Raw genomic sequence first — 24,889 nt, forward strand, 5'->3', positions numbered from 1 at the left:
GTACAATATGGAAAACAAATCAGGTTACCTCAAATTATATACTCATGATTCCAGCAAGAGAATTTATTGTTCTGATATAAAAATCATACTCTCTGAGGATGATAAAAAGAAAAAAACAAAATCCAGTCTACAGCACAATTCAAACTAAACAGAACAGGGAAAAGGACAAAGAACACTAGTCTGAGCACATTTTGCATATTCATAGCCATGTAAATCAGTAACAAATTACAGTATAAAAATCATTTTAGCTCGTAATCCAGTTATAGAGAAGAATCGTCGCAGCCTTGTGTCAGTTCAGTTTCAGATCAAGCAGATGAAGAGATACACTTTGGCAACATGTATTCAAAAACAATTTTCTGTAGACTTAATGAGTCACTGGTTGGTCGACCCATCTGTTAATATGTACCCAATATACTGCGAGCAGTCAAACCGAACGATTTGGGCGTGTGATTATAAAGTCATTGGTGTCAGACTCCAGGAGTCCAGCCGTTTTGTTTTGCTGCTGTGGTTTGCATAGTTCTCGTGGCACAGACAATGAGGCGCAAGGCAAAGGGATGATGGAAGATATGGGGAGGGTGGGAGCTGACATGGGGATGAGGGTGGAGCATGCTGGGGTCCCATTGGCTACTCCAGGAAGACGGAGACAAACTGACAGACAAAATGACCGAGGTGGAACTACCTGTTGCTGTTGGACATGGCATAGTGCACCTGTTTCTGCTGGAGGAGCTCAGTGATGGCCAGCAGCTTTTTCAGAACGTGCTGTGAAGAAAAAGAGACAACGGGCATTATAATCTTCACCTGCTGGGCTAAAAATGTCACAGCGAAGACTTGTTGTTACGACTTCTTGTGATGGTGACAGTCATTTTCTGATTCTCTGGTGGCAACAACAGTATTTTGCACATAGTGGGTGGCATGTCAGACTCATCGAGCTTCAATGATAGAAATGGCTAGACTGAGCACAACGGAACTGAAAAGAACACCGGGATCATGGGATGCGTTTTTCAAAGTTGACTTGCACCACATATATGATTCTCAACCAGGGGACCTCGTAAACTTCCAAGGGAGCCTCAAGATGACTTGCATTTTTTTTTTTTTTTTAAATGAATACAAATTTTTGGTAACACTTTATTTTACAGTGTCATTGTTACATGTACTTGCCATAGTAATAACAGTAAATTATGCATAACTACATGCAACTAACCCTCAACCAAATCCTAATCCTACCCTAACCCTATAGTAAGTACATGTAGTTAATTAATATTAATGAGTACTTAAATATATAATTACACTGTAACAATGACACCTTAAAATAAAGTGTAACCCAATTTTCTAGGTATGCCAAGCTCTAAAATATTTTATTGGGTTGAAATTGTGAAAATATTTGAATTGAGAAATATTTTCTTATTCAGTATATCATGAAAGACTATAAAAATCATAAAATGTATTAAAATAATGTTGAAGAACATTCATCTCTTAGGCCCCGTTCACACTGCAGGCAAAAGTGGCCCAAATCAGATTTTTTTGGGGTCAAGTGACCAGGTCAGACTTCTTCAGAGGTAGTGTGAACACTCAAATCTTGCCCAGATCTGATTTTTTCAAATCAGATTCAGACCACATACATATGTGGTCCTGAATCAGACCCAGATCTGATTTTTTTCAATGCGGCCGCAGTGTGAACAACCAAGGCGGATTTGATGCGACTTTTAAGTCAATCTACGTCGACATTTGTCACAATTATGCGCCGGCGAGTTAGCCCTAGACACAACAGACACAGACAGTAACATTAAAAACTTGACTAGATATGGAGAACAGCGATGGAGCGAGTCACTGGAGGGAGAGTGAGGTGTTAGCCCTAATTAGTATATGGGGAGATACTTCAATTCAAGCTAAACTAGAAGGATCCTACCGTAATCGCTCCGTTTTTTAAAAAAATAGCACACGAAATGAAAGAACGGGGACACAGAAGAACGTGGCTTCAGTGCCAAAGGAAGGTAAAGAGTCTTAAAGGTTAATTTAAAGAAGCAAATGATTCTAACAACCAAAGCGGTCGTGGTCGCATCACCTGCCCATTTTATAACGAGATTAGCCGTGTTATGGGCGATAAACCCAGCTGTCAGCCGTTAAACCTGCAAAAGGCCAAAATAACCAATTTTGCTCTCTTTCTCTTCGTTCTTGTCCTCTTCAGCACCTGCTCATTAATGTTACGGCTTCCATTACACAAACATTTTGAAATAAAAGCGAAAATGCTTGCTTCCTCCATAACCTCCCGAACTTTAGTGCAACAGCGTGCTGGGTCTGATGTCATTGTTATTGTTCTTTTGCGCATGCGGGTTAGTTTGAAACCTCAAACAGTTCACACTGGAATCAGATATAGGCCACATTTTAAAAGGTAATGTGAACAGTCAAACAAAAAAATCGGATCTGAGCAACAAATCAGAATTGAGCATTAAGACTTGCGGTGTGAACGGGGCCTTAAAAACGTCTGGAATCATAACATGTAATTCAATATTTTAATTACACATTTTTGTATTATTTATATATATATATATATAATATCTAACCAATGAAAAGTAGTAAAAAAAGTGTGTGACTTGACTCCTCAAACTGTCAGTAAAAGTCTCTATCATGAATGAAGTGCCACATGCAGTTTGGACCGTCTCTGCTTGTTTGCAATGCAAGAGTAAATAAAGAACTGGTTATTTGAATAAGTTGAGAATTTTCTTTACTCAAGAAACATTATATATAAAGTCTAATGTTATATTTATTTCGGGAGTGGAGAAGAGTGTCTTAGTCTAGCATTTGTAGTCGAGTCATAGCCAATATGGTTTAAATAGCCTGTGTGTAGCACACTTCATCTTTTTATAAAATAAGATTTTGGATGACAGAAAAAAACTGAATGGCCACATAGCTACAATAAACTTTAAAACATGCATGTTGATAAAAACTTAATGCGATGCACTTAGGGCCTCAGATGGGGCCGTTCTAACAACGGACAAAACTCAGAAATTCGCTGATCAAAAAACTCATAACACCATTTGAGATTGATTTTGTAAAATAAAATAAAATAAAAAATGTTTGACACATAGCAATGTGTCCTACCATTTATAAAAGCCACAATATCAACTTTGATGACGCAGTTTAATTATTACAAAAAAAGATTTTTAGAGATTTTTATTATTATAAAATATTATGTTATATATAATATTATGCTGATTTTGTGAATTGAAGGTACAGTATTGTCACATGGCTCTTTGGAATACTTGATTTTGACTGGCCAATCAATACATTCTGTGGTCAAATGTTTGTTTGTTTATTTATTACATTTTTAACGGCATGTTAGCATCAGGGCTATTTACATGGCAAACTCAAGGTCACAATCCATAAAATTTAAATGATTATATAAAACATTTCAACTAGATGTAAGATAGAAAATCCAAAATACATTCAGGTGATACATTCTGAAATATGGTGATACATTCTGAAATATTCCATGTAAACATGTTTCTGAATAAAGCCGTTTTCCAGCAGTATCATAAAAATCACAGTCCAACAGAATATGTTTAACAGTCGGTCCAATGTTTGTGTAATGACCGCTAAACTATATACCGTCTTTGAAGGTTTTCACTGGTAACCTATTTTCTCCATAGCTGTGCTAGTTTCACGTTTCTCAAAACAGCCCTTTTCTTCTAATGAAATAAAATAATTTCAGCTACTATTTGACAAGTAGTTGTGTAATAAGCATGATAACGTAAAGTCAGTCTATACATTCATGTCAGGGACAATGACCAGCTGACTGTGCATTATGTTTTATACATTTCTTACCATCATGCATCATGATAAGAGACACATACCTGCTGTGCTCCTCTCTCGTTGCTGAGGGTGCGGAGTTCATCAGAATGAATAGCACAGATCTCATGCAGGGCAGCAAGGTCACGGGACAAATCAGTCCTAAAGTGCTCGGTAGATTCCGGAAGATCAGGAACATTCTGGAGAGACAGCACAGAGAGAATGTTATAGGAAAGCTACTTCACACAGAGCTCATAAACTGAGCCGCAGGCAACCCATGCTGCTTTAAAAATGGATACAGGGCAGTTTACCCCCAGCTCATCCAGAAACATGATCATCCTTTGTTTGTTGTTCTTGATGAAAGGGTTCACCCCCTCCATGTAGGGCTCCTGCAACACAAACGCATCACAACAAACGTTGATATGCCACTGCTGTAACATTAGTATTCACAGACTCGTTGATGTTTATTCAGGGTAACTCATTTTCTAACACAGCGTGAAAATCAAAACACCTTAGCACCAAATTCCACCAGGTTGGCCAAGTTCTGCACAGACTTTGCTACCAGGGTGAGCGTTCGACCTGCTGTGGAGGAGGGAGGGTCTGCAAATACAAGACACATTTTCATCATTGTTAGTATTATAATAAACTAGCTGTATTACCAATGTTAATTTTATTTTTTACACTATTGTCAATTTTGAAAAAAAAAAAAAAAAAGACCTAGTCTTTGACCAAAAAAGACTTGCGCTGCATTCAAAATTGCTTACTGTCTTGAGTATAGCCTAGAAATCTAGACGGACCCTAGCGGCAGAAAATGTATTTTGCCGCGAGTATAGTCTAGAAACTCGGTAGACATGAGAGCTGGAAAAACCAAACTCTGGTCAGGCCAATCACAGCGTGTGTAGAGTCGGTGGGCGGGTTTAACATAATGACGGCACGTCATGGAGTTGCGGAGGTTCCGCGTGCTACTCGTAAACATAGAAGCTGACGAACAGCGGTCTTTTGAATCGGCTTTGGCCGCGACTCTGGAAGACTTGGAGTTAAGCTTTTCTTTGAGAAAAGAACAAAGAACGGCACTGAAGTCATTCTTAAGAAAAGAAGATGTTCAAAGTGTTGCCTACCGGATACGGCGAAAGTTTATCAACTAACAATAGCTCGGCTTCACCTTCTTCTTTGGTTGGTTGTGGCGCTCATGGCGCTATCCAATTGCGTGCAGAGGGAATTTGAAAGACAACTGTTTATCCCGCCCCTCGGATTGAGCCCTGTCAATGGTGAGTTTCCAGACCCAACATCTTGATGTGGGTCTGGCTTGTCAGGCTAGTCTGAGTAGGTACTACATTTGAATTTGTACTTTGCGACCGTTAAAAAAGTATGTTCTATATAATGTGAATGTAGGTAGTATGAATCAGAGCCCGTCTACGGAGAGCCTGCCCACTCCCTATTAAGCCCTGTTGTACAGAATTTTGGTTGTAGTACCACCAGAGTTCCACTGGGGGCGATCGCCATGAGTGCAAAATGAATGGAAGTCAATGGGGCTTGACGGCTAAATTTGTCTCTTTCACCCGATTGCCGTTGAGAAATCTCAGAAATGATTGTAGATTTTGCAAGTTCAACATGGGTTTTAGGTCGAAAGTTGAATGAACGAGTACTTATGTCCTTTTGATTTCTTACAGGTTGAGTTGTTGTTGTCCATAACACGCTAGCATTCTGCTAATGAACGCTGATTGGTCAGTGAAGGACTGATTACGACCAGAGATCCCGCTTGATGGCATCGTGTCATCTGAAGCAGGACCAGAAACAAACAAAACAAAAACTCTTCTAGCACGTGAGTTACCTGTGTCAGCTGTGTTGTCGATGCCTCGAGAGAAAAGAAAGTGCAGAGCGCGAAAGCACCAGAGCGACTGAAGGATTGCCGTTAAGCAGTATCTCTGGTCGTACATGTGTATGACGTCATTGACACTTTAAAAGACTTTTTAAAGCAAATAAGTGACTCTAAAAAATCTAACACCCAGCAATGTGTAATTTATTTGCATTTCCTTTCGAATACAACATTCAAATTACTAGATAAAAAATTATATCCTGAGAAAAGTGGATTTTTATTGGTATAGCGCCATAGACCTCCATTCATTCTGCACTCGTCCTGTGAGCGCCCTCATATGGAATCAGAGAGGAACTGCAACCAGTTCAGAAGCCGGAAGTTCAGTGAGAGTGAAACTTCTCGCCATTAGACATTCTCTGGTATGAATAAAATTTGGACGTACTCCATCAGCCATGTTGTTACTGTCACGTGACCTATCAGCGTCAGTTGCATCGCTTCCAAGCCTGTAGTGCTTCAGTCAGAAATTGAAGCTTTCACGCCTCGATCGCCCCCCGGTGGCCGGTCCCAGTATAGCTCCTAAACCCCGCCTCTCCATGTATTAGAATGGGCGCGAGACACACTAAACAATTTAATTACACTTCAAATAATTGTTTCCTAAAGATGGTTTCTGTCATTTTAGGCAGTTTTTATTACAATAATTTCATTTCAAGTGTTCGTTTTTTAAATAAGTTTAGTTTTAGTGAGTTATTTGATGCTATAAAAACGAGGGGTGTGACGTCATGATTGACAGCTGAGATTGACGGCTTCTCTGAAACTTGTGAACTTTTGAAACTTGAACTTGTCACTGAGGCACTAACTGACTTTTTTCTGGATTTTTGGGAGGAGATTGGAGCTTTAGCTTTAATTTCTACACTTCCATAACTGTTTATTTCACACCAACATAATGAATTGTTCTGCATCTGCGAGAGTGTGGGCGGGCTTTTGATAATCGCGCCTCTACTTCCTGTTCTCTACTGCGCAACTCTGGTCCCGAGATCGCTACTGCGCAGACTCGGTCCCAAGATGTCAGCGCCGTGAGCGGGCCTATGAAAGCTTCAACTTTGGTCAGCGGAAGTCAATGAAGTCGCGTCGTCCATATTTTTTTACGGTCTATGGTCGCTTCACTGCCATAAATCCTCCCCTGTGGCCTCATGGGATAGTAAAGTTTACTTATGTGCACTTCAATCTGGCTGGAAGTAGTAGGTCATCTGGAGACTTCTCACCTACTGTTTTATCACTACTGTGTGAATTCGGACACACTACTCTGTTGACATACTGTTTTTTGCATACTATAGTAGGGAACTATTTGAACTAATTTCGGATGCAGCGTAACACCGTGTCCTAACTAGACGCGATGCGATAAGATTCCAGCCTCAAGCAATTTGTCTGTCCACACCAGACGCAACGCGACTACGAGATGTGACCAAATCAATCAAAAACCACAGCCAATCAGAACAGCGTGTGTGCGGGCTCTCGCTGCCAAGTGTATGACACCAGAGATTAATCTTGACGGCACTTGCATTTATGCAACATCACATGATTTGCAGCTGTTCTATTGTGAAGTATACTTTGGCCTTTATAAACAGTGTTGATATTCAGCACAATAGAACAGCTGCAAATCATGTGATGTTGCATAAATGCAGCCTATAGACATAAATCCTATACTTCATGTCCTAAAATAAGAGGCTTATAATTAGTATGATCAAGTATTAGGTTCTTTTTAGAAGTCAACTAAATCAACTATATTGTTTCTAGATTGTTCTTTATCTTTGAAAATCATGCAATATATTACAGTGTTATTTTTGCCTTGTCATATTTTAGCCAAAAGTGTATGTACATTTCATTCAAAGTGCATTACAATTGAAATAGTTATATTTTTGTTATGATCTTACATTTTTGTTAGGAAGAACCCTTTGTTAACAAATGCATTTAAAAAAAAAAAAGTGCAATACATCCACTTTCCTATAAAAATATGAAATAGCCTGTCAACTGTCACTATGACATGTTTATGTGTTTACACATTTGGACCGTTAAGTGCTCTTCTATCTGAAGCTCTAACAGGTGCAGACTGAAATATCGGAGTGGGTACTTGACCTAAATGTGTTCCATCTGGAAAAAGGAGCATGTGATGCAAGCTGTGCACTCACCAGCGATGATGTTGAACATTCTGGGGTTGAGAATGGCAGGGCAGATGAGCCTCAGGAAAACGAAACCACTGGGGGACAGAGACAAACACATTTTGGCACTTTGCAAGATGTTCCTCTGTAAACATGCGTAAATGTAGCTTGACAGCTTGCTACCTCACAACTCTGGTCCTCATTGTAGTGTTGGTAGACCATTTCTGCTGCACAGACTTCTGAAGACAGCCATAAATGTACCTCAGGGTCCTTGAAAGGGAGGAAACAGAAGCTATGAATACTAAGACTGTAAAAACAGCATTGTACCGTAACAAAATTAAAAATAAAAATCAATGTAGCACTACATGGACAGGATGATAATACCCTAGGGATTTTAGTAGGGATGCACTGATATAAAAACTCTGGCCAATATGATAAGCTGATGTGTTATGGCTGATGACCAATAAAAAGCAAATGTTAAAAAGTTTTAGTATTTTGTCTAACAATCAAAACTTGATATTCTGAAAATAAGAGGATTGCAATTATTATTATTAATCAAGTATTAAGTCCTTTTTAGACGTTAACTGGACAAATGGAATCAACTATATTGTTCTTTATCTTAAAATCATTGTAAAAGCACTAACAATATATTGCAGTATTATTTATTTATTATTATTGTCTTATTTTATCCAACAGTATATGTAGATCACATTCAAATTGCATTACAATTTAATAAAAAATACATTACAAATAGTTACATTTATGATTTTTTTTAATTTTTGTTAGAAAGAATTTCTAAAACTTTGCAGTTAAATGTTGCAGGTAAATTTGTTGCAGTTATTTAAAATTGTGACAATATTTTACAACATTACTGTTTATAAAATATAATATATTATTGTATTTTTGAAAAAATAAATGCAGCCTAAGAGACTTCTTTCAAAACATAAAAAAATAAATTAAAAAAATCTATCAAAATCTATCAATTAAATATCTAATCTTAACCTATAAAAATCCAATATTTACCAAAAAATAAAAATAAAATAAAAAAATAAGGATGCACCAAATTATCGGATGCCGAAAATATCATTTTCTATTTTTGTCCGAAAGACAAAAAAGGTTGAAAATATAAGCCAATAACTGTTGTTATTGTGTCAAGGCAGTATGTCAATAGTCAGTATAGACAGTATTTACAGGTGTTGGTCATATAATTAGAATATCATCAAAAAGTTGATTTATTTCACTAATTCCATTCAAAAAGTGAAACTTGTATATTATATACATTCATTACACACAGACTGATATATTTCAAATGTTTATTTCTTTTAATTTTGATGATTATAACTGACAACTAAGGAAAATCCCAGATTCAGTATCTCAGAAAATTAGAATATTACTTAAGACCAGAACAAAGAAAGGATTTTTAGAAATCTTGGCCAACTGAAAAGTACGAGCATGTACAGCACTCAATACTTAGTTGGGGCTCCTTTTGCCTGAATTACTGCAGCAATGCGGCGTGGCATGGAGTCGATCAGTCTGTGGCACTGCTCAGGTGTTATGAGAGCCCAGGTTGCTCTGATAGTGGCCTTCAGCTCTTCTGCATTGTTGGGTCTGGCATATCACATCTTCCTCTTCACAATACCCCAAAGATTTTCTATGGGGTTAAGGTCAGGCGAGTTTGCTGGCCAATTAAGAACAGGGATACCATGGTCCTTAAACCAGGTACTGGTTGCTTTGGTACTGTGTGCAGGTGCCAAGTCCTGTTGGAAAATTAAATCTTCATCTCCATAAAGTTGGTCAGCAGCAGGAAGCATGAAGTGCTCTAAAACTTCCTGGTATACGGCTGCGTTGACCTTGGACCTCAGAAAACACAGTGGACCAACACCAGCAGATGACATGGAACCCCAAACCATCACTGACTGTGGAAACTTTACACTGGACCTCAAGCAACGTGGATTGTGTGCCTCTCCTCTGTTCCTCCAGACTCTGGGACCCTGATTTCCAAAGGAAATGCAAAATTTACTTTCATCAGAGAACATAACTTTGGACCACTCAGCAGCAGTCCAGTCCTTTTTGTCTTTAGCCCAGGTGAGACGCTTCTGACGCTGTCTGTTGTTCAAGAGTGGCTTGACACAAGGAATGCGACAGCTGAAACCCATGTCTTGCATACGTCTGTGCGTAGTGGTTCTTGAAGCACTGACTCCAGCTGCAGTCCACTCTTTGTGATTCTCCCCCACATTTTTGAATGGGTTTGGTTTCACAATCCTCTCCAGGGTGCGGTTATCCCTATTGCTTGTACACTTTTTTTCTACCACATCATTTCCTTCCCTTCGCCTCTCTATTAATGTGCTTGGACACAGAGCTCTGTGAACAGCCAGCCTCTTTTGCAATGACCTTTTGTGTCTTGCCCTCCTTGTGCAAGGTGTCAATGGTCGTCTTTTGGACTACTGTCAAGTCAGCAGTCTTCCCCATGATTGTGTAGCCTACAGAACTAGACTGAGAGACCATTTAAAAGGCCTTTGCAGGTGTTTTGAGTTCATTAGCTGATTAGAGTGTGGCACCAGGTGTCTTCAATATTGAACCTTTTCACAATATTCTAATTTTCTGAGATACTAAATTTGGGATTTTCCTTAGTTGTCAGTTATAATCATCAAAATTAAAAGAAATAAACATTTGAAATATATCAGTCTGTGTGTGATGAATTCATATAATATACAAGTTTAAAGGTGAACTATGTAAGATTTTTGCAGTAAAATATCCCAAAACCACAAGGCCAGTGTTATATATTTTGTTCAGTTGAGTAGTTAGAATATCCCAAATGTTTCCAACTACTTGTAAATCGTGAGAAATTGTCATTTTAACCAAGGAACAGGGACGTGTGAGCTATGCGTTTGAGGGAGTCGCTTGTCGATTGCGTCATATCTGCGTTACCCTCGGTTTCTGGTTTTATTTAGCAGAAACGCTGTACTCTCACTGCAGTGTGAACAAGTGTCATAGCAGTCGCCGAGCGAACGTCATAACTTCCTTTTCAACACACTCAGATATATCTAATACGATAAACAGAGTTGCGTTACCTCATACTCATGACTGGAAAAGAGGAAGTGGCGCCGGCGACCGTGTCATAATAAAAGTCCCGCTGGCGACTATGCCATAATAACAGTCCCGCTCTTCAATCGCTCCTGCGGCCTTGCTCAGCTCCACAACACTCGGTCCTGCTCTGCTTCATACTACAGTAACGTTAATAATCGCATCCATGAACATGATTTCTGCCCGAGTCCTATCGCGATTCTTTTCCACCGGCTGTGAGGTGAAGACCACACGTCCCAAGATTCTGCGCTCAAACGTGGCGTCATCAAACTACGCCTTTGTTTTGAACAGGCGACCTCTAGTGGACGGAAAAGTTACATAGTGTAGCTTTAAATTTTTGAATGGAATTAGTGAAATAAATCAACTTTTTGATGATATTCTAATTATATGACCAGAACCTGTATAAGGTTGCACTACAAGGCAGTAATGCTGATAGGAAACTATATGGTGGTGCGCTATCATGCTTACGGGGGCAAGATCTCAGCAGCCATAAATATCTTCTCCACCAGCTCCGACAGGATGTTGAGTAAATGAGCTAGATTCAGATTAACATCCTCGTTCTTCTCCAGTTTAGATGGGTTCAGCTACAGAGGGAGACCAGAAGACACTCCACATGAGGGACAAGGATTTTGACTGCTAGTTCAGTTTATTCACTATCCAACAGAAACCTGACAAAAGCCAATTTGCTCAAGGCCGGAGCTTTGGAGAGAACCTCATGTTGACACATTTGGCTCAGACATACTAAACACAAAACATCAGGACAAGGATCAAATTTACAGATCTGAGGCACAATGGAGTATGATGTGAACAGTGAGACATTTTTTGTCTGTTGAATGTTCCTTTTAGTTCCATTACCTCACAGGACTGCTTGCTCTCCATGATCTTCAGTATGGTGTCTTTGAGGGCGTGGTGGACAAACGGTGTGGCGGTGGCCTTCATGTACTGCTCCATCAAAGTACTGGCCAGAGTAGTGGCACGGAACAGTGTCGTGGCTTCATCTACAACACCAAAACAAAAAGCTACATTTTTAGGGATGTTCATTATATGATCAATGGCAGATTAAAAAAGTAATGTCTGAAATTATCATTTACAGCAATAAATTAACATTATTAACCATTCAAATTAATACTTAACAGTTGAAATATTTTAAAATTCAGAGACAAATGTAATGAGGATAATACTTCATTTTATAATAATTATTATTATAGTTACAATTACACTACTATTAAAAAGTTTGTGGTTAGTAAGATTTTGTAAATGACTTTGTAATAATATTTTCTAATATTTTGGCTGTATGTTTTTATCAAATAAATGCAAACTTGGTGAAAGACTTCTTTCAATGCAAAATAGCATTTCTATTTTAATATACAGTGCATCCGGAAAGTATTCACAACGCCTCACTTTTCCCACATTTTGTTATGGTACAGCCTTATTCCAAAATGTATTAAATTCATAATTTTTTTTCCTCAATTCTACAAACAATACCCCATAATGACAACATGAAAGAAGTTTGTTTGAAATCTTTGCAAATGTATTACAAATAAAAAATGCAAAAATCAAATTTTTGCGCTATAGTTTGTTGAAGCACCTTTGGCACCAATTACAGCCTCAAGTCTTTTTGAGTATGATGCTACAAGCTTTGAGCAGTTTCTCCCATTCTTCTTTGCAGGACCTCTCAAGCTCCATCAGGTTGGAAGGGGAGCGTCGGTGCACAGTCATTTTCAGATCTCTCCAGAGATTTTCAATTGGGTTCAAGTCTGGGCTCTGGCTGGGCCACTCAAGGACATTCGCAGAGTTGTTCCGTAGCCACTTCTTTGTTATCTTGGCTGTGTGCTTAGGGTCGTTGTCCTGTTGGAAGATGAACCTTCGCCCCAGTCTGAGTTTTCAAGAAGGATGTCTCTGTACATTGCTGCACTCATCTTTCCCTCGATCCTGACTAGTCTCTCAGTTCCTACCGCTGAAAAACATCCCCACAGCCAGGTGATGAGCGGTGCCTGGTTTCCTCAAGACATGCCGCTTGCCATTCAGGCCAAAGAGTTCAATCTTTGTTTCATCAGACCAGAGAATTTTGTTTTTCGTGGTCTGAGAGTCCTTTAGGTGCCTTTTGGCAAACTGCAGGTGGGCTATCATGTGCTGTGATGGAGGCCACTGTGCTCACTGTGACCTTCAATGCTGCAGAATTTTTTCTGTACCCTTCCCCAGATCTGTGCCTTGATACAATCCTGTCTTGAAGGTCTACAGACAATTCCTTGGACTTCATGGCTTGGTTTGTGCTCTGACATGCACTGTTAACTGTGGGACCTTATATGGACAGGTGTGTGCCTTTCCAAATAATGTCCAATCAACTAAATTTACCTCAGGTGGACTCCAATCAATTTGTAGAAACATCTCAGGGATGATCAGTGGAAACAGGATGCACCTGAGGTCAATTTTGAGTGTCACGGCAAAGGCTGTGAATACTTATGTACATGTGATTTTTTTTCCTTTTTTTTTTTCTCGTTTTTAATTAACACATTTAATTCATAAATTAGGAATTTAATCCATTTTGGAATAAGGCTCTAACGTATGCACTGTATATTTTAAAATTTAATTAACTGTTGTCTCCTTCAGGTCCTCAAGAAACATTTCTTAATATTTTTGTGGACACTGTGATACTTTATTTCAATATTCTATGATGAATAGAACGTTCAAAATAATTTATTTAAAATAGAAAAAAAGCATGTATTTGAAAATTTATATTTTTTGTAACATTATAAATGTATTTACTGTCATTGTTGATCAATGTTATGCATCCTTTGCAAAGTAACTAACTAGTAACTAAACTATTAATCTTACTGTCCCCAAACTTCTGAACCGTAGTGTATATTTAAAGGGATAGTTCACCTGTATGAATTTCTTTCTTCTGCTGAACACAAAAGAAGATATTTTGAAGAAAATGGGTAACCAAACAGGCCCATGGACCCATTGAATTCCATAGTATGGAGAAAAGATTATAGATTGTGTTGTTACCCATATTTTTCAAAATGTCTTCTTTTGAATTCAGCAGAAGAAAGAAATTAATTCAGGTTTGGAAGAACTTGAGGATGTGTAAATGATGACAAACTTTTGGGTGAAGTTTAAATTAACAAGTGTGTTGTGTGCACTTAGTATCTAGATTTATCCATGTTCTTTCTGCAATTTAATCTTTAACAATTAATTTGAATTGTTAATAGTTATTTCACATCAATACTACACTGTCCCATCCACTCAGAATTAGAGATGCCAAGATGGATTAATTAGATGGAAATTTTAAGAATGCTACTACAGGCTAAGCTTATAAATATTAACTAGGTCATTCTGTTGTTGCTTCATAACCTTCCTGCAGATTTAATGTTCATGAGGCAAACTTTCACCATGATTGAGTTTGTAAATTCATCCACATACCAAATTGAGTCAATACTACTAATACTGGTATGAACACACTGAACATTTTCAAGATGGTGTTTGATTGCTTAGTCTATTAAATGAACAATTGTTCATTGCTTGAAAAGAGGAACTGTGTAAAATGCACAAAACTGTCAAAGCTTTGTTCTGTAGCTAAAACATGATGAACAAGCCTGAGGGAAGCTGCCCAGCCTCGATGCAGCTGTGACATCTGTTTGCTGTTGGATACTGAACTTTGAATAATAAAAAGAGAGCCCTACCCTCCATATTAATTTCTCTGTCATTCAACGTCCTCAGTAAGGGAGCTTCAGCTCGCTCATGTCTTAAAATCCGGAGCAGGATGCTGGCCAGCAGGGTGCGGTCCTGCCCACAAACGTGAGCCAACGCATAGATCACATGATAGTCTTTCTGCAGGATGAGCTGGGGACGGACAGCGAGAGCATGTCAGCAAAAGATGCTTTTAGCAACAACAAAAAAAATGTTCTAAGAACGTTTTGCTAACATTCACAATAAGTCCTGAAAACATTATTTCGGAATGTTCTCTGAATGTTCAAAACAAAAAAACAAATTCTTGGTAAAGAGAACAAAGGGAACATTCAATTTTATCATTTTGCAATCATTATGGGAATTAGTTTAGTTAATTTTGTCAGATTTTTTATTTTATTTAGTCTTAGTCCTGTGTCAAATGTTCTTTTTAGCTTTTATCATATTTAGTCAACCTTGTCCTGTTTTTTGTTTAGTCAAGTTTTAGTCGACTTAATGGCTGAACATTTTAGGCTAGTTTTAGTCAATGAAAACTTTTTTGTTAAATTGATAATCCCGATTATTTTACACAAAATTATAATCAATTATAATAAAAAGAAATGTATTTTTACATTTAATCAGAATTATTGCACTTTCACCTATAAGCACAAATCAAGAGAATGTTAACCCATGTGCATGGATTATTTTACTCTTAGTTTCCTGATTTATTATAGGCTATTTATCATATTTATCAAACAAGAAACTCCTCTCAAAAATTAAAACAGTGAGTTTTTCTATTAACACAGCAACAACAACAACAACAACAACAACAAAAAAACTGTAGTATTGTCACTTTTTGTGTAAGTGCATTTATTTAGCAACCACAATCGCAAATTATAGCCGAAAAACAGCGCAAGCAGCACAGACAGACTGAATGATATTTAAACACAAAATCTCAAATGGAGATCGGTAAACTGCAGCTTACTTGTTTGTTGGTGTTTTCAGATCATCCACACTTTTTCTGCAGTGTAGAGAGAGCGCATGTGCATGGCTGTCAGATTGCAATTATTAAGTAAAAAATTGGGTAGAACATTTATTTTAAAAGGTTCTTAAATTCTTTAAATCTGGCCAACCATAAGCATGAAAGCTCATAGTGGCTTTTTAGTCTGTAATGTTTTGTATCCTCTTTTATTCGAGAAAAACAGAGTGATTTTTGGTCAAGTTTCTATGTTTTTAACTTAATGTTAGTCTTGTCTTTTTTGTCAATGATACTGCATGCTGATATAGTCACAATTATCATTTAATGATGTTGGTGTCGTCTCGTCAAGTCAAGAAAAAAAGGTCGTCAACAAAATTTTTCCTCATTGATTTTGTTAATTAACACTAATGTGAATGTTACTAATGAATGTTCTTTGAACATTCAGAACAAAGATCCAACTACAAAATTTTTTTGGGGAAAAAAAAACCTTCCATGAATAATGTATAAATAATGTTTTTGTGCTAACATTTTGAGAACATTATTAAAGACCAGATAACTTTGAATAAACGTTCTATTAATGTTACTGGAATAATGTTTGTTTATGTCTTTGAGAGAACCTTGACAGAATGTTAGAATGTTAGTTCTGAGGATGATCCCTGTTAGCTGGGGAATCTAGCAAAGTTTTTTAATTGTTAAATTGTTTTAACTCTTTTTGTCACCGCTCAACTACACGGCCACATCCCCATCTGTGTGTAAAAAATGACCATGTGCACACTCACTTCTTTGAATTCACTGTACTCTTCCTCGGGCATGATCTTCTCCATGGAGTATCGCACTCTTACGCGGAGTGAGCCTGGCTCGATTCCCTTCAGCGGCACATAGGAGCTCAGAGGAAACCATTCATCGATCATCTGGCCCCTCTGCAGCTTACTCAGCTGGCAACGCATGAACACTGAAACAATACAGAAGAGAAACAAATTAGAGAAGAGTAGTAGTCATGCTTTGCTCTACAAAGTCCCAGCAGAGGGCACACTTGTGCAAGGAAAACGAATGGAGGGGTTTAAAGGAATGCTGCAGGTTCCACCAAAAATTGAGCTCTATGTATGAAGCATCTGTGATGTGCTGTCAGTTACCACAGATAATATCTCTGATGAACATAAACCAATGATGCAGTACCACATTTACAATTAAAATGCACAGCGTCCGGCAATAAACAAATAAATTATATCTACTGTTGAAAAGTTTGGGGTCAGATTTTTTTTCTCAAGAAATTAATACTTCAGCAATATCTATATCAGATTTCCATTTAAAAATAAATAGGTTTCTTATCCGAAGAAGAAGAGTTTCATGTGACAATGAAGATTGAAGTAATGATGCTGAAAATTCGGCTTTACCATCACAGGAATAAATTATTTTATATTGTAATAATATTTTTCAATATCACAGTTTTTTATCAAATAAATGCAGCCTTGGTGAGCATAAGAGACCCTAAACTTTTGAACAGTAATGTAGATATAAGGATACCAGAAACTCCACTAACAGGAATGATGTCAATAAGAAATGACATAAAAAGTGTATGTACAGTTGTACAGCTTACATAACCACACATATTAGTGATTTAACAAAAACATAAGTTTTGGATTTGCACATGGCTGTGCTTTTAAACCCTCAACATTGCAAGTGCATTATTATAACCGCAAACACCAAAAACGGAAACCTTTTCTGTGGTAACTGACATTATGCCACAATTGCTATCGACAGAGTTTCCAGAATATTTAATTGAAAGGTCACAGTCCAAAATAAACATTTTTCCACACTTGCCATAAATGTCTTATAAGCTACATTTAAATTTGATTAAGAAGTACATTTTATATTTGAGCGCTTAACACCAAGACTGCCTCACACTACATATAGAGACTGCACCTTTGAACCGCTTTTTCCATTTGCTTCAGTCAGACAATCATTCTTATCATTCAGCTCAAAAATAAATAAATTACTACAAATTTTATGGGAAAGAACAGATAATGATACTCACAGATGTCACTTTCTTTGCTCTTCTTGGTCTTGTTGCTTAAGCTTATTTCGAATCTGTTGATGTCGCTTGACAGGTCACTGCGAGAGAGGAATGGTAGTCAGAACGTTAATCAAGCAACACTTTGAAAACCTCTAAATGAGTCGAGTCACAATGAACTCACTCGAAGATGAACTCTTCAGTGAACACAGGGTTCTGTCCCTCTCTAGGGTGAGTCTTCGCCACCTGCACACTGTTCAGAGAGATGTTGCAGTAGGGGTTGGTGAAGTGTTTGATGGGAAGTTTGTGGGCTTCCTCCACATACAGGACTAAACTGCTAACCTAAGGTGAGAGATGACACACAAACGTTAGATTTGTCCGTGCTCTGTAATGAATAAGTGATGAGATGTCAGAGGCAGATGACATGCAGAGATCTTTTTCCAAAAATATGCCTGTGGTAATGAAGATGACGATGTTCTTTTTAGATTTAGCCCAAATGGTTTGTCTGGGATCAGGTGCTGTGAAAGAGGTTTTCATCCCCCTGCTCACCGGCATCTAGACGGTTCAGCTGTGGCCCGTTCTGACAGCACACTCAGAGCCATCTGAACACCTGACCTCATGATTAAGGGAAAAGGCAGCTACCGTTTCATGAAAACAGTGAGATTTCACACTCGATGGCTGGTCTCTCTTACCTGACGCAAACGCTTGTTGAATGTGGTCTGTAAGGGTTTCCTAAGATTATTGCAGAACGTCTGCAGGCATTTCATCCAGTCCTGTGGATGTAGGACGTAACATTTTGGTTATGTATTAATTTCATGTGGACATGTGTCATATGTATATATTTAGTTATAATAAGATAAAGCAAGGATGCATACAATTGATCAAAATTGACAATAAAGACTTACTTTGTTACAAAAAATATTTATTTCAAATGAATGCTGTTCTTCTGAACTTTCTATTAATCAAAGACTGAATAAAACCTCCCCCGGACCACGGTCCGGACCAAATAGACGAAATTTGGTCAGACGAAAAGAGGTAGTCTCGGTCCGGTTCAAACTGAACAAAGGTTTGGTTTGTTTCTAGTGTAAGAGCATTTCATTAGCCAATTGCCTGGATTTAATAAATAAGAAGCAAATAGGCTTTAGCAGACAACAATCGTGACATGGAGGCGCCGGAGCGATCACTGGCATTGCTCTTGAACATGTCCGATAAATAAACCGAAACTCAGCCTCACAGACATGAGAAATATGTGTATAGAAAGCTTGAAATGTCCACTTTTAACAATTCAAACGAAAAGAAATAGTCAAGCAACGCGCACTGTTCACTAGTGGCAACAATATGCGTCTGTTCATTCGTTCTTGTCAAAGTTACCCGAAGAATTGACAACACGCACGTCCGTTTACAAACCAATCAATGTCAAGATGCAGCCCACATAGATGATGACGGCAGGACGCAAGTATGTCATGTAAAGTTCTTTAGTGCGCTCGCATAATTGCAATGTGAAACCAAACCAAAACTAACCGACTGTGTAAAATGTATCAAAACATGAACTTCGGTTTGGACCCTGGTGCGGACTTTCAGGTGTGAAAACGCCCTTAAAAATAACATTATAATATTTAAACATAAACAGGAACTTCCTGTAAATGGTCTGAAAGCCCGAACCATACAGAAAATGCTTTCACACTAGAAATGAACCAAACCTTTGTTCAGTTTGATCCGGACTGAGACTACCTCTTTTCGGACCATGGTCCGAGGGAGGTTTCACACCTGTAATTTTGATTCGGATCAAACTGAAAAGTCCGAAAATCTGGACCAAACAAGGTAGGTGTGAAAGGGCCCTAAGACTGGAGTAATGATGCAGAAAATTACATTTTAAAATATATTCAAGTAGCAAATAGTTACTTTAAATTGTTATAATATTTCACAATATTTATTGTAGTTTTGATCAAATAAATGCAGCCTTAGTGAGCATAAGATATATATAAAAAAAGCTTACCAATCACAAAGTTTTGAATGGTAGTATATATGTAGAAGTGATATTTACCTGTGCCTGCTCAGGTGTCTCTCCAGCAAAGTAGAAAATGTACTGCTCCTCGCTAAAGTGCTGAATCACAATCTGGAAACAGTTTGGCCTGAATAAAAAAATAACATCAACAGAAAACATGTAATGTCTATCTTTGATTGGCACACTGGCCCCAAACATCACAGACACTTAAGCTGTACTTGTTTGAATGTCATCAAATTACAAACAAAAAATCCAACCAAGCATCATATGCAAGCAAATAATGGCCCGAATTAAGGACCCCAGTGGCTTGGGTTGCATTACAATCACATACCTGCCAAACAGACTGTCGTGGACCCCGTACACAGAGCATACACTCAGATCGATTAGTCCTTTGGGTTTGGTGGCTCGCTTCTCACTCTCGAAGTAAATGAGCTGCGCGTCGTTGCCCTCCAGGATGAAGTACAAGTGCTTCCAGCGCTTACCCTTACCTGTGGAAGTACAAGTGAAAAGGTCAGCAAGATGCTCACATTACCTTCTCGAAGAGTTAAAAAAGTTCAGTTCAAGGGAACCAAACTATGGGAGAACACCTGATTTATTTATGACATACATTTTTAAGGGACAAGCAAATAAATTTTTCCACAGGGAGCCTGTATAATAAAAGATTTTAGTACACATCAAACTAGCTGAATACTAATGCAAACAACAGCTGAATGCCAACAAGAAAATGCATCAGAATTAGGGGTGGGGAATTTACAAATTTCAGGTTTATATTCGATTTACAAGGTCTTGATTCAATCCCGACTTTAATATTGATTCATTTGGATATTGTCAGGTAGCCTGGATGCCAGCCGAACTTAGCCCCACCCACTACATTTGAGCTCGGGCAGTTCGGTCTGGACTTCATCTGTAGAGGAGTAATTATGCCCGAACAGAAGCTGTTCGGACCAAAGAAATTGTCAGGGCGGGCTTTAGACGATGATGGACAGATGATAAACAGTAACGTAATCATTCGTCATCAAAGGCGCTTGGGTTGAATTTGTTCTAATCCTAAACGGAGAACTTGTTCGTATATGCATTCACCTTTACTATTTCTCTCAAAAATGATGATCGTGTTGGTAAGTACTCTGTGCATCCTTAAATTCTTTTTTTACAACACCGGCAAAGATCGTTTACACTCATCTTTTTCTTCTAACGTTACTTATTCCAGCGTGCGTGCAGACAGGGTTGCCAAGTTTTTACAACAAAACCCGCCCAATTGCTACTCAAAACGAACCAAAAACAAACCCAATAGCTTTCCGGAGGGGTTCTCCGGAAAAAAAGGTGTTTGGGGGGTAAAATATGTGTTATTTTGGCAGGGCTGCCTGCTAAAATTCACATTCCTGGGTCTATATATCACATAATTGGGGTCGCTTCAACCCGCGGACATGGAAAACAACCCGTGGACTTGGCAACACAGTGCAGTTGAGTTCTGTTGATATTTGACAACTAACGTTATGCGTCGCTCCGTTGCTCTGATTGGTTGTAGGTCTATCCAATTGAGGTCTTTCCTGGTTCGGTTGAAACACGCCCCATAATCACAGCCCAACGGAGCAGTATCAGACTCATATTCTGACTAGAATTGAGTATGACGACGTCAGGCTAATTGTCAGTTACAGTACATGTCAATTTTCCTTGAGGATAAAAAGTCTCTTTCAACAAAAGCTGTAAACTCTACAGAAACCCTGTAATTTTTTATACAATAATCAAATATCAGAAGTTGTATACAAACATTTAAACGCATCAACTTTAATAGTATAATTATGTTTGTTTCCACATTCTACAATGTATAACATTTAAACAGTGGCTGCCATAAAACATTGATTTCATAACGGATTTATTTAAACATACATGAAATACTAAAAGACATATTTAGCAATATGCTGCTCTCTTAAGTTTTTTTTCTAGTTTACTAATGAGCTACAAGCTTTGAATGGATTGCCTGAGGTTAATACAACATTACATGATTTTACACAGGCTGTTTTATTGCTGTCTTTCAGCGGTCAAAACATTGATTGAGAGATTACATAAAATATATTTTCAGTAATTGTACTGTATCTTTTGTTCATTCATGTTTATTTCTTGCTATAACTGGTAGTAAAGAGGAAGAGATGATCATTTCACATGCACTCTGCGCTGCCGCTTCTCTTGAACTGATGCACTTTCACGAGTTCGCTTGATCATATAAATCATAATGACACAGTATAGGTAAACAGATTTGGCTTGCTATCCATGATTAAAAGTTTGCTTTTAAATGGAGATTTTTAGAATTTAGGTTCCCCCCCTATGTGAAATATATAGAAAGATAAATGTAGGCTTAAAGGGGTCATGAACTGCATTGTTTTATAATGATTTCTGGGGTGCACTTATGTTAGTATGATTTTCACAACAAAAATTGTCATAATTTAGAAATAAAATTCCTCTGATTTGAATGCTCTGTTTGAAGAGTCATGTCTGCTGTGAGACGTCAGTGTAAACGCCCACTGCTGTGATTGGCTAACATCTTTGCATATGAAATAGCTAAGTATTGCATGTGTATCTGTCTTGAATACTTTTAGCACATTTGTACTAATACAGCTCTCAAGGTCAATCACAGTTTAAATAACAGCTTATTTTCATCCTACTAAGTGAAACAATTTGAACTTCACCGTTTAGTCACTGGTTTGATTTACTGACACAGACAAAGAACATCTGACTTCATGAACCATTACAAATCAGAAATCACTGGTCACAGATCAGGCATTAGAATTAACACAGTTAGCTACTTGCTTGTTGCCGCATTACTGTCAAGTCCATATCATAAAAGTCTGTTTGCCGAAATTGTGACTGATATACCAAAGAATCCACAGTGAAATGTACCAAATATAAATTAAAGGGGGTGGGGGGGGGGAATGCTGTTTCATGCATACTGAGCTTTTTACACTGTTAAAGACTTGGATTCCCATCCTAAACATGGACAAAGTTTTTTTTTTAAAGTTGGACGTTTGATGGAGTATTTCTGTGCCAAAAATACTCCTTCTGGTTTCTCATAAGTTTCGGAAAGTTTTTTTTGAGTATGGGTCTATCTGACGTCAGATAGGGCGGAATGTCCTTGTACAGGCCGTACGGGCTCTTCTCCCGGAAGGGCGCGCGCGGGACTAGAGCGAGAGCAAACGCTTTAGGGAAGCCGGCTGTGCTGCAGTCACAGGACTTCACGAAATCAACAATATCACCAAAGATGTGTGTTTTTGGTTGTCAGGGCAAGACAACCCTGCACAGCTTCCCAAAGAACACAGTGTTAATGGGACAGTGGATGGAGTTTGTTTTTCCGGAGCAGCAACGGAGTTGTGCAAGTATTTTTGTTTGTTCCCTGAATTTCGGAGACGATGGTTTATAAACAAGGTATAGTTCAACTCTGGATTTATAGCTCGTCTAATGCTGAAAGATGAAGCAGTCCCAGCGATTAAGGTTCACGGTCGTATGTTGGAAGCAGGCGGTGAGTAAAACTGCTTCATATTTTTGTGTTGTTAGCTATAGACTTGTTCATTAAAATGCGCTACTATTCCATTGTTTTTCTATGTAAACACGCACTAGTCTGACGTATAAAGCCATTCCACTTGCTACTGCTAACATTAAATAGCATACAGTCCATAAACCAAATGATGTCCTCATAAACCATGAGTAAACCCACAAAAATGTTGAAAACTCGCGAGCATGACAAGCCGCTAAGCATATATAAGTTACAGAAGTACATACCATTGAGACGTCCTGCTGTAGTCGTCGTTGCTGCTTCTCCTGCTCAATTTCAGACTCTAGATCTGATTCTGGATCATATATGTATGGCTAAATCTGATTGATCGCAATGGTTTATTTAGGATAAAAAAAATGTCTCCACGTTTAAGGATGTCAGAGCTTTCAGACGCTCGTCATTCTTTAGCTCCGCCCACACGATACGCCCCCAGCCGCTCTGTTTTTTTTCGGAAAGACTCGGTACAGCGTATCTTTCTTTTATAAATATAATAAAACTAAAGACTTTTCAGAGATATGAAGGATGCACAACTACACTATAGGTACTCAAGATTGACATGAGATTGATTGAAACTGAGTGATTCACCCCCCCTTTAATAATGCTCAACTGAGACATTCACATTATTGAAAATAAATAAACACATTCCTAGCATTAGATTCCCTGGGGTTTTTAGTCCAGTGATCCAGCATCACTCTTCTCTCCTCATCATCTTACTAACGTTAATAGTGAGCCGGCCACTGGTATAGTCGGCGGGGCCAAAGATGCAATGATGAAGTAGGTGTTGATCTTCAGCAGAGGCGGTCTTTCACCTATCTGTTATAGATAGGCACATTCCACAACGAGTCATTCTCTAAGCTTTACAATAAAAGCTGTTTTTGGACTAACAAGGAAGTTTTCAGTTCTGAGACGTACAAGATATTCTTATAGTATGTTGACCTCTTTTATGTTAGAAGCTCAAGGAAATTGAAGTCTCAGTTCATGACACCTTTAAGATGAAGGAGGGGAGAAGGAAAGATGCTTGAGTGATATCATCTGAAGATGGTAAGCTAAGACGCTGCTTATATCCCCTTTGGAACATAACTGACTGGATTAGATGAATATGCTCCTCCCGAAACTTACGTCATTGAACTTCATATAGAGATCTCTCACATCACAATAAAGAGTGTAAAAAAAGATCTGTTTGAATTTTGTAATAAAATTGACAGAATATGAAAGCTGAGATTTTGTTTCACATCAAAAATATTCTGATCATTCTGATTATTGAATGGCAGACAGACTACAAATATTATACATTTTTTATAGAGATGCTCCGATCAGCATTTTTGGGGCCGATCACTGATTACCGATCACCAAGATCATGATCTGCCGATTGCCGATCACTGCCGATCACAGAATGGCAGGGGAATGGCAATCTTTTATCTATAATCTTGCAGAGTTTGCACCATTTGTAGAAATGAAACTAACTCTAAATTAACTGAGTCAAGATCTTGAAGAACCACCAAGTGTTTATTTTAGAAAATGAGATAACTTAAGGCTACTGTAGGCCATCTTTCACAAATAAATGTATACAATAAATGTATATAATTATCTCACGGTATTTGATCATGCAGTGCATTTTTGTTCTTCGGTGCTTGGCCCCTAATTAATATTGGTCTTCCCTGAATAAATTAAATTAGATTAATCCTTACACTTAAGGTTGCAAAAGTTAGTCATTCAAGAGCAGTGAGTGTCATAAAGGTTCATCAAACAACACAAGACAAAAGAGAAACTCAGAGACAGCAGCAGTTTATTCTACAGCTGTCACTTTAAGAGTGAACACGGATACGGTTACATGCAGTTGCA

The 24,889-nt window shown here is 38.1% G+C and overlaps 1 protein-coding gene across 2 annotated transcripts in view; it reads right to left on the reverse strand.

The window, feature by feature from the left end:
- Positions 1–24,889, reverse strand: part of rasa1a (RAS p21 protein activator (GTPase activating protein) 1a) — an 86,932-nt gene that overhangs the window by 3,105 nt on the left and 58,938 nt on the right. Inside the window, exons 11-25 of one of the 2 annotated variants that reach the window (XM_079815046.1) lie at positions 19,835–19,991; positions 19,543–19,630; positions 18,191–18,271; positions 17,683–17,840; positions 17,523–17,599; positions 16,267–16,439; positions 14,526–14,685; positions 11,698–11,840; positions 11,311–11,426; positions 7,942–8,028; positions 7,789–7,856; positions 4,298–4,386; positions 4,098–4,175; positions 3,852–3,986; positions 680–759 (exon numbers count right to left, since the gene is read on the reverse strand). In XM_079815046.1, the coding sequence (XP_079671172.1) occupies positions 680–759; positions 3,852–3,986; positions 4,098–4,175; positions 4,298–4,386; positions 7,789–7,856; positions 7,942–8,028; positions 11,311–11,426; positions 11,698–11,840; positions 14,526–14,685; positions 16,267–16,439; positions 17,523–17,599; positions 17,683–17,840; positions 18,191–18,271; positions 19,543–19,630; positions 19,835–19,991 (1,690 nt within the window). Of the gene's footprint in view, positions 1–48; positions 760–3,851; positions 3,987–4,097; positions 4,176–4,297; positions 4,387–7,788; positions 7,857–7,941; positions 8,029–11,310; positions 11,427–11,697; positions 11,841–14,525; positions 14,686–16,266; positions 16,440–17,522; positions 17,600–17,682; positions 17,841–18,190; positions 18,272–19,542; positions 19,631–19,834; positions 19,992–24,889 lie in introns of those variants that run through there. The other variant, XM_079815047.1, reaches the window with a different exon arrangement.

Source organism: Gobio gobio (assembly GCF_949357685.1).
Source record: "Gobio gobio genome assembly, chromosome: 4".
NCBI classification, from domain to species: domain Eukaryota; kingdom Metazoa; phylum Chordata; class Actinopteri; order Cypriniformes; family Gobionidae; genus Gobio; species Gobio gobio.